Here is a 10815-nt window from a genome sequence, read left to right as displayed (position 1 = left end):
CACCCCTAATTTTATCTTCCATTGATTAACTCTTCTTAGTATATAACTAAATGCTTGTATTGTATTCAAGAAAGTGAATACATTTGTTAAATGAAGAGCTTAAATGTAGAACGGAAATTTACGTAAAATAAGTGAACGCGTCATACCGGTTTATACACGCGCTTCAAATCTGAGAAAGGTATAAATCCTAGGTGAGTCTGGAATCTCCGTAATAAATTTCAGGCTAACATCCACATCCGCATTATTAAAAGGATGTGGCGGACCGTCTTACTTTTGTTAAGGATATCGTAAATCGTAAATTGATTCTTTAAGAATCTCTTTATGGCTGTCATCATTTGACAGTTTTTATTTGCTTTTTCCCTTCAAATCTTTAATATATTGTATAGGAGAAATTATAACGTTTTGAAAATTAATTTCAATTAATTTTAATTAAAAATTTCTTTAAAAAGTGCAATATAGGAGCAGAAACTTTGATAATGGTTAGTGATTCGTACGTGCATTTGTTTAAAAAACTGTGATGAATACCTATCCTTCATACGTGCATATGCTTAAAAAACGTGATTTTTACGTATCATTCAGAAATGTACATTTCTTTCGAACATTTTTGATGCTATATTGCTAAAGAAAAAAAAACGAATTTACTACGATTCGCTTAAACCCATCACATTAGTATGTTTTGGTAACGATGGCTGACATATTCACATGTGTATATCTATCTTTATATTCGTTTCTTATTTGCTTTCGAATTTGATTTCAGAATTTAAATTTCATTTTATGTCCAATAATTGCTTCCGCTATACTCTTCAATGTAATTTTTTGTATATATCTGAAAGTTAAAGCTAAGATGAAGTTTATTCGTTTAGTTTAATTTCTGAGATATTTTATGATTTGCTTTTAATTTCAATCATCACTTCCTTACTTCTTTTATTCTGTTACATAATCTTTTTCGATGAATGGTTTTGTTTTAAACCATAAATGATAGCAATTAGATGTATGGAAGAAGCATACATTTTATCAGAAATTCGAAGTTGTTAAAAAGTTTTTTCTTTTTTTTTTCCTGATTTCAATTCCCTGTTTCTGATAGCATGTTCCGGAGGCTTATTTATGCATTTATAATGTGCAACAGGATTACCTACTAATTACCGTAATGATTCTGATAGTAATGGATAATTTTGATTAAAAATGGTTGGTATACCTGTAGCACTAGTGACAGCTGACCTTGTTTTTATCTGTCTTTTATTTTCCTCTCATTATCGGAAAATCAGAATGATTGATTTTTCCGACGAAAGGTATTTTTTTCCCCATCGGATTTGTTTATACCAAATTCAGGTATGAATTGTTTCCAAGTTTTTTTGTGTATTTTGGTGATGGTTTCGAACTCCACCTGTCTATTCCAAAAGTTATAATTCAGTAAAATGAATAGATAATCCTAATATATCCCTTGTGGTTGATTCGAAGTAATTAAAAATAACTTATTGAATTTTAAGAAATTTAACATATTTCGTGTTTAGCGCAACCCGTTCATCCAATTGTCAAACCTTTTGAATGAAAATTGAAATTTAAGCCTAGATATAAATTACAGATTGTAACTTTGATAGTTAGCTTTTTCTTAATAATTCTCAGGTACTTGTACTTGTATTTACGATAAAACATGCGATCAGGCTATTCTTTTTCTCCAGCTTTTTTTTTTTTCTGAAGCTAAAATTAAATATGATTTGACTTCTGCTTCTGTTAGCCAAATTCACTTGATGGTTTGTTAGGATTAAATTCGAACTTATTTCAAGATATGTCATAATATTGAAAGTTACGAGTAGTGATGATTTGAAGTACACTTAAAATTCTTTCACTTTTTTTTTTTTTTCTAATCACTGATATTAACCTATCATTTAGTACTCTCGATTATTAATATGAAAAGTTTTTAATTTTACTCCTCCACTTCAAGAGTATAAGTGAATCATTTGTTGTATTCATATAAATTGTATGTATAATTAGGAATCGTTTTGATATTCGCGTCATTCCGTTCAAAAAAAAAAACCGCTTTTTACATTCTTATATATTGTAATGTCCACTTTGATGTGGACATTTTAATGTGAATTATGTTAAACTCGAAAATGCTTATTGCGTTATAATGTTTGATTTTTTTTTTCTTGAAAAAAAAAAACGTTTTCAGAAGAAATAAATACGGTTGGATGTGCGTGAGAGTAGCTGCTCTATTCTATATGTATGCATACTTGATTTCAAATTATGTCATATTTCTCGTCAATTAAGTGGACATACAAACGAACAGACGCTGTTGTGTTCTTCTTTTTTTTCCTTCCCCAACTTTCACCTTTCCTTTATTATTGATTTGAAGAATTACTAAAGAAATTAACGATAATGCGAGAAAAATACGTCGAACATATGCGATCCATTTTAATTATTTTAATCATTTTCTTTGGTTAAGTTTTTTTTTTCTATTTTTATTCTTATTTCTTTTTAGTATTTTATTCTTTTCAAATTAAGAATATCAGGATTTCTCTTCCTGGAAATTTATGATATGATACGTACGTAATGTTATATGTGTCATATGATGGTTATATATAAATAACAGTACGGTTTCAGTGATTATTATTTGCAACATTTCATTTATCCATTTTCTAGTTAGAATATCGAAATACCAGGAAATAGGAAATATTCGAGGATATATATGCTCATAGTTTTCGTATGATAATTGTTCATACTGTTGATCACAAAAGATATCATTTGATGTTAAATTCATCATCAACAGCTCTCGGTTAATTTTCATTTTTACAAAGAATTGTCAATTGACAGGTTATTCGTGCAATACAATTCTCGCTGGTAGTAATTCGTTTGCACAGGGTAATTTGGCAGTACTTTTCAATGCTACTTCAGCAAAATCCGGTGATGATCATCCTCTCAAGGCCAATGTACCCAATTTATGGTAGGTTCGGATTTTTCTATTTGGCTGAATGAATTCTGTATCACGATTATTTTATAATAGATTTGCAATTAAACCACAGAAGTTCTCATATGTTTTAAAGTGATTCTTGATTTTTAGTTTTTTACTCATTTCAATTTCATCAAAAGATGAAGAGAGAATATTGGATCGGTGGATTTTTTGGAATTTTAGAAATTTTTTAGAACTTTAGAATTTTAATGATCAAATAGGATTACTCTTCTAAGGATTGAAATTAGAAGAAATGAGGGAGAGATCATAAATGTTCAATTATTGAACGACTGTTTAGGTGTCAGGCAATGTCCAACCAGACTCAGCAGTTATTGCCCATCAAAGAAGCTCACTTTGTACGGGATATGAATAAGGAAATTCTCCCAGCGCTTATTAACAATCAGACGCGAGCAATTTTAGAATTTGGTAACACATCAATTTTGAGTGCTGGCAGATATCGCTGTGAAATTATCACCGAAGAAGATGAATTAGTATGGGGATGGTTATTCGTGAACAGTTAGTTTTTTTTTCTTAATTAGAAAAGGTTCATGACTGATGAAATTCCCAGTCCTATTTCGACTATTTCGATGGAGCATATGGATCAGATTTCATAGATGCTAATTGTATGTTAATAATTTCATTGGATTACTTGTGATCATTATAGTGCGACCTGTCTTCCATGTAAATCATTCGAAGACATTGGATGCAGTTGGAGATAATCATTTCCGCGTTAAAGCTTCCGTTCTGAGAGCAACAGAAGGTGAAACAGTAACGCTGAGCTGCCCCTGTACGAGGCTTTCCAGAACCAACCATTCGGTGGTATAAAAATGATGTGCCTGTTGGTAGGTGTTATATAGCTATTGTTGACATCGAATTTTTTAATTTCATTATAATTGGGAGCCAAAGACTGGCTCTTAATCTGACGAAAAACAAAAATTTCAGTAGCCAATAAAAGCGTCTAAGTTTATAATTTTAGTTTACATAAATGCATCTTTAAATATTCATAATTGCTTACAACTTTTTCACTTACTGAAACAAAAATGTTACAGCGTCGACGGAGCAGATAACCTTCTTGGAAAATGATTTACAAATTGCGAAAGTTGAATTTGATGATGAGGGATTTTATTCATGTATTGCACAAAATTCATTTTCCATATTTCTTGATGGCAAAAATATCCTGTGGGAATCACGGTTGGATCGTGAACTTAAGGTGAAAAGTAAGTTCTGCACTGTTTAGTATGTTTTAATTGTTCAGGTAATGAAACATAATTTGTTCATTTGAATCAAAGAAAAATGGACTGAAATCCTTAACTGTATTCGTATAAGTCTTTCTTACAACACTTATTAAAATTAAAAATATTCAACTGGCGTAATTCTTATTTAAAATAAGAATTACGAGGGGAGAAAACGCTGATAGTAAAGAATGAGAAGAATGATTTAGCAAGTTTGAACCATACACAAGGGAAGGTATGCAAGATGCGAAATTATGAACGTATTATCAAATTGAATGTTATGATAGATAGATTTTCATCTGCATTAACTTTTTGCCTATAAAATTTAATTGATTCCAGTCATTTCAAATTTTCGATTTACAATAAGAATTTGCTCCAAAAAATATTAATCTCTTATACTTGAGTACTTATTGTTGCTAGACTATATAGAAAAGTTCGTTTTTAATGTGGAAATTGATGACAGATTGTAGCATTAGTATGGTTTTATCATCATATATACAACTTTTCCTTGTTTAACATTTAATGTAATACGGTTAAAGATCTATTATTTTAAAGCTGACAGTAATGCGACATTATTATAAAGTATTTCATGGTCATAGAATTTCAATTTTTTAGGCTCATATAGATGGATTTATCCACTAATAGTTATTATCATCACGCTGTTGTTGCTATTCATCATCATCTATGCATGCTCGGCTTTCAATCGCTATAAAACATACAATGTTGAAAAACGTGAAAGGTTTGTTGAATTTAGTTTTTTCACTTTTGTTCAACTTTCGTATAAGTATGTAAGCTACATATTTATGTTTATTGACCACTAGCTACTTTACATTTTATCGCAAGATGAATTTAAATTTCCTTAAGAGCTATCATAATACTATCTTTATTCTCAGTTAATAATCTATTATTTTGCTTTGTTTGATGAACAAAGAGCAAAATAATACTATGTGATTTTATTGCTCGAAAGTTTACCTATCATTTGCAGACGGAAGAAGCGACAAACAAATCTTGGTTATAATAAAAATATATCACAACAGCAACCAATCTTAGGTTATAATAACGAACTGGAATAAAATCCGGTAACCAAAGAAAAAAAAATTATGGCAGGTAGGCACAGCAATGTGCATTCTTGATCCTTGTTTTTTTTTCGCACCACTGCCATCCAAAAAAATAACGGTTTGGGAAATAACTGCTTTTTTATAGAATTATTACTCCAAATAGCCTACTTTGAAGGAATGTTTTAATGTATCTTTTGATTCAGTTGTTTTACTAATACATAAATATTTGCTGAATGATGCGTGCCTCAGAGCTTTTCATTCTGCCATTTCAAAAATTTTTCGATTATCATTTCAAAGTGCGTGATTTTTGGACTTCTTTCTGATTGAGTCATAAATTTTTCAAAATTTAAAGTACGAAGTCTTCTCTCCTTTTCATTGTTTCAATTTAATTATTAATTTCGTTCATCACATTCTTCTTGAAAGAACCAATAATGTAACCTCATTAAGCTACTTATTTTCTATTGTTTAAAAATTTGAAATCAATTTGCAGAAAAAATAGGTTCAATTTTCTTTAGCATAACTTTTCTCTACTGCCGCATATTCCTCCGTTACATATAATCTAGTATGTTTAATGAATGATTTCCAGCCTTTTTTTTTAAGCTTTCCAATTTTAGTTTTTTATTATATGTTAAGCCTACTATTATTTGTTACCCATTTTTTCTGTGTATATCTCATATTTGCTGTACCTTACGTTAATAATCTCAATTTTTCCAAGTCAATTAAAATTAGAGCTAAATAGGGAAGCAATGTTTAAAAAAAAAAGAAAAAATTTTATTAACCATTCATTAGGATGATAATTCTGCAGCCTTATACAAATAATATATTATGGTGGGGGAAAAAAATGAAGAGAAACATTTATTGATTATGAATTTTTCGAAAAATCTTTAGAATTCTTCATCTTGTATCTTATTTAAAGCGGAAAACTTTTTGTGTCCTATATTCTACGTAAGTTGGAAAATTATAAATTCCTTGCTTTTTTTTTTTTTTTTTTTTTTATCTACAAGACAGCTACATGTTCATTTTATGATCGCTGCTTAATCAGTTGTTATCATCCGGAAATATGAATCTTTCACTTTTTTAAAATTTCTATGAGTTGTTTCAGTGTTAATTATTTTCCCAATTGTTTTTGTATGAAATGATGTATGCAGATAATTTCCTATTGTTTTGATATTTTTATGCTTCTATGATAGTAAAATTCTTTCTTTTAATTGATTTAAATCCAATCAGAAAAAGTAATTTTTGAGAAATGCTTTACAGTCATGAGAAAGATTTAAATTTTTGGTATGTTAAAATTGGCTTTAGCATTTAACCATTGTGATTGATGAAATTTCAAACAAGAAAAGAAATATGAACATGAATAATAAATCATTTATCCGTTCGGAAAGTTCATCCACATTCTTTTTCAGAATAGGATGCAACTACTAGTAGTAGCACTTACTTGATCGTTTCTTTTGTTTGTTTTTTTTTGAAAGTCAAAATTGAGGATTTTCAATCTCTCAATAAATCATTAGATTTTTAGAATTTCTCAATCATTCAAATGACACAATGAACAAGTTCTCTTGCAAACAGTTTGCATAAGCTGTCGGTAACTTCGACGATTGCATAATGATTCGGCGCAATTCGGTGCTATATCCCAGCATTTCCACATATTTGTGGACAATCGATGACCTAAAAATTGTGGACTAATTTCTATAATCCTTAATAGAGTGTTGAAATATGTGGAAATATTTTTTGCATTAAAAATAGAAACAACTGAAGATAATTTTGTTTTCAATTAGTCCTATTTTATTTCAGACTTCATTAAATTTAAACACATTATGCATAATTTAAAATTCATTATTTCTAATTGACAATTAATTACGACAAACCTAATGAACATAAACCACATGTTTCTGGACATTCTTTACGCATCAGTTGTGCGTACGTTCGTTCACTGCATAAATGTTGTTTGTCTAAAACTGATTATTTCATAAACCGTAATTATTCCATATCGGAATATGATAATAATCATTACTGTAGATGGAATTAGCCGGGAGATCTTAGACAAATTAGGACCAATCAAAATTTCATCTTGAACATAATTAAGGTAAAATCTCACTGAAATATTCATCAAATTCAAATACCTTCACAATCTGTTGATGAATCTGTACATGCAGTTTGTTTCCAATTTTTTGTTGTAGAATGTGGGATAGTTGTTGAAAGTGTAGTTATTTGCTTTTCCGTAAATTCTTCCTTCCCTTCTTCTTCTTCTTCTTCCTCCTCTTCTTCAACTTGATCAGTTGTTGTTTCTAATTCAGAATATTCGACATTATCTGTATCTTCATTATCTTCCACATCCACAATTTCTAAAATAAATTCTTACCAGATGACCTAAATATCATGGCATCTTCATTTTACTACTCTCAACTCTTATGATATCCCGTAATTTCTAACTTAATTTTAAAATTGGTATAATTTTATGATAAGATAGAGGATATAATTGGCCTTAAAAAGTTGAGAAATTGCTCAAGTTAAACAAACTGTCGAACTTTTAATAATGGTATCACAAACCTAAATCAGGTTCTTTCTCAGGTTCTTGCTTAAGTTGATCCTCTATAATCTCCTCTTTCCGACTATCTTCACACAAATTGCATGTCCTGTAAAACAGGAAATTTGATCAGGAAATGGAATGCTAAATCCACTACACTTTTTCCTTCCGAAGTAATTTCGATTTATAAACTACTATTTAAAGCTATTTGAATGACCGAAGAGAATAAGGCAACGTCATAATCGTAATCCTTTTCCGGATTAAAAGTGATAACTTTCATCATTTGCTGTAACCTGATTGTGTGCTAATACTTCCCAAATATCAATCCGGTTCAGATAGACGGATACATACATCATCAAAATATATAGCACACAATATACTTACTTTTTACAAAGCGACCGCATGACACTATGAAATGCATTACTTTGACATAGATGGCTTCTCCGTTTGCAGTAAGCTGATTCATCTGCGCAAATAATTTGAAACTTCCGTTCAGCATCAGTTGCCGAAGTAATAAATAAGAGTAAAAGCAACAAGCAATTCTCTAAAAGATTGCGCATTTCTCGCAATAAAATTCAAGTGTATTTCATAAATTTCAAGGTGGACAACGATGACAATTTGACAATTCGATGGATGAAACTAGCAATGAGGAAGTTGCACTCTTTGAATGTTGACAAAATTAGGAATGACCAATGATAGTAATATCTCAATGGTCAAATGGTGCACTTAAATAATGTTGTCTGAATAACTATTAAAGAAATTTTGTCAACTGGATTGACTCTTCTCAAGTGAACTAACCGATCAACAATCATTTCACCTTGATTACCTTCACTCTCTCATAATTCCCTCTCTCTATAATTTTGTTGACTTTAGTGACCATCGGATTTAGTAAGGAAAACGATACAACTGAATCATTCGGTAATTTATTCCTATGTTATTACACAAATTATACTATTTTTTTTTTCTCTCTTTTAAATTAACATTCGTTATTTACAATTTTTCTCTAACCGAATATAATCGGATTTTGAGTATAAATCAGGAAATGAGATGCAATGAGTGCATCGGTTGAAATTGCAAAATTTCAACTTCTGAGCTTTTATGCCCAATCATTACTAATTTCTGCTATTCAGGTCATAGGTCAAGACAAATGATATTAAATGTAAATTATTATACTAATTAAATTAAATCATAACATAACGGTAGTTTTCTTAATTAAAAAAAAAAAAAAAAAAACATTCCAACTCATCTATTTCAATGGATAGAGATTTAAAAAAAAAAAGAAGGTACCCTTGTTATTCTTCTACCGCTGAAATTTACTAAGTAAAAATGTCACCACTGAATGGTGACATTTTTACTTAGTAAATTACTTCCAATTGAACAAAATTATAAGTTGTTTACAACAAACAATAAATTGATCTAAAATTCATTTACATCCTGATGAATACTTTACTTCTATTTATTCACCACATAATCATAAAAAGTTTCATTTTCTGCATTATTAATAGCCGATTTTTTTAATTTACCATTTTTATAATTAAAAATACCAACAAATAATTTTTTATTTTTATGTTACTCAAGAAGATAAACACTAATTATTTGTTTCATTTAGTTGATAATTAATGATTCTTACGAGAAGCAAAATGTCACCTCTGTTGCGATTCTTTCCAATTAACATAACTTGCAATCATATTTACCTGATAAAATTTACCTACCTGTTTATCTTCTATTTACCTGGCTTCCTAAAATATTACTGCTATACAGAATTTCATTAATAATTAAATTCATGTCACGATATTTCTCATTTTGTGTCGAATCCAGTTGGGCGCAAAATGGCGAAAGTATACGAGACGAAAAAAAGTAATGAATCTTAAAAAGTCAATTTCAACTAATTTCTTTAATAAAATGTAAGCTAATTAATTGGAAAAATACTTTTATCACAATAAAATTCATATCTTCTATTTTTGGCAAGCATTTCATATTCTGACAATTTTAACGATGAATAATGGATCCCAAACCTGAACTTTGCTTTTGAATTCAGCTATTATGTGATGATTACATTATCTTCTATTTTTTGCTTATCAATAATCGAAAAATGAAACTTAATTAATTATTCCTATTTATTATTCATTAATTAATTATTCCTTATTTAATAAATCTCAAAATTAGCATTAATTCCTGCGAATTCATTTCGTTTCTTATTTTTTTCCTTTTTTTTTTGTGTCACCATTAAAAATTTGCTACTCTTCAAAAAGAAACATATGAAAAAGAAGCGCAAATGTACCAACAAAAGTTATAGCAATATCAAAATATCTTTTTCATATTTTCAATGTTAAAAAATAATGTTTTTCTTTTCAGATATTAATAATTGCAGTGAAATAAAAAAGAAAAAAAAGAAAAAGAAAAAGCTCAATTTCAGAAGAAAAACTTCATCTAATATCAATTAATTTTTTTGCTTAATTATACCAAAAAATTAATCAATAATGCTGCGCCCAAATACTGTAAACAAATTGTTGATAAAAGTTATTATCAAATGATTAAAGTTACCAAACAAATTTTATTCATTATATTCTACAATTAAATCTCTTTCATTTGCAATCTTTTCATATTTTTTATCATCACATTACTTTGTCATTGTTATTTCAATTGCTTTACCTATTTTGTTGATTTCATATTTAAATTTAGAATTTAGGCGCTTAGCTCAAATTTTCAATCTAAATTTCATCGATCTCAAACGATTGACTATATTGAAACAATTTTATCGAGACTATTAAGCGTGATAATTGTACTGATAAAACAATGGTTAAATTCGTCTAAAATTTGATCACCAGGATGATAGGTAAATTACAGGTCTAATTACTAATTAGTCTTGTAGATCTTTTCTGTAAATTTTGTTTGTTTTCTTGACATGAAGATGATGATACAATGTTAAATGATGATAGGAAAAAGTCGATTTTTTAAAATTATTTTTTTTGCAATTACTTGATTATTTTGGTTTAACGCTTTTATAGATCCAAATAAAACTAGTAATTTAAAAATTTTTCAATTAGAAAT

The 10815-nt window shown here is 28.9% G+C and overlaps 2 protein-coding genes across 2 annotated transcripts; one reads left to right on the top strand and one right to left on the bottom strand.

Annotated features, from left to right (window-relative positions):
* Nucleotides 1-2811: 2811 nt before the first annotated feature.
* Nucleotides 2812-5252, top strand: LOAG_08674 (immunoglobulin I-set domain-containing protein; the record flags this gene model as incomplete). Its single annotated transcript, XM_020447763.1, has 7 exons — nt 2812-2941; nt 3246-3463; nt 3612-3707; nt 3751-3789; nt 3997-4164; nt 4795-4918; nt 5165-5252. Coding segments are annotated over 7 exons (863 nt in total), but the record flags the coding sequence as incomplete, so codon positions are not given.
* A 1510-nt stretch (nt 5253-6762) lies between these two features.
* Nucleotides 6763-7873, bottom strand: LOAG_08673 (hypothetical protein; the record flags this gene model as incomplete). The annotated part of the gene is made up of 4 exons (XM_003144203.2): nt 6763-6905; nt 7106-7189; nt 7361-7582; nt 7788-7873. Coding segments are annotated over 4 exons (535 nt in total), but the record flags the coding sequence as incomplete, so codon positions are not given.
* Between the last annotated feature and the right edge of the window lie 2942 nt (nt 7874-10815).

This window comes from Loa loa (assembly GCF_000183805.2).
Source record: "Loa loa unplaced genomic scaffold supercont3.686, whole genome shotgun sequence".
NCBI classification, from domain to species: domain Eukaryota; kingdom Metazoa; phylum Nematoda; class Chromadorea; order Rhabditida; family Onchocercidae; genus Loa; species Loa loa.
The sequence above is the reverse complement of the archived record's forward strand: the minus strand, read 5'-3'. Positions and strand labels throughout refer to the sequence as shown.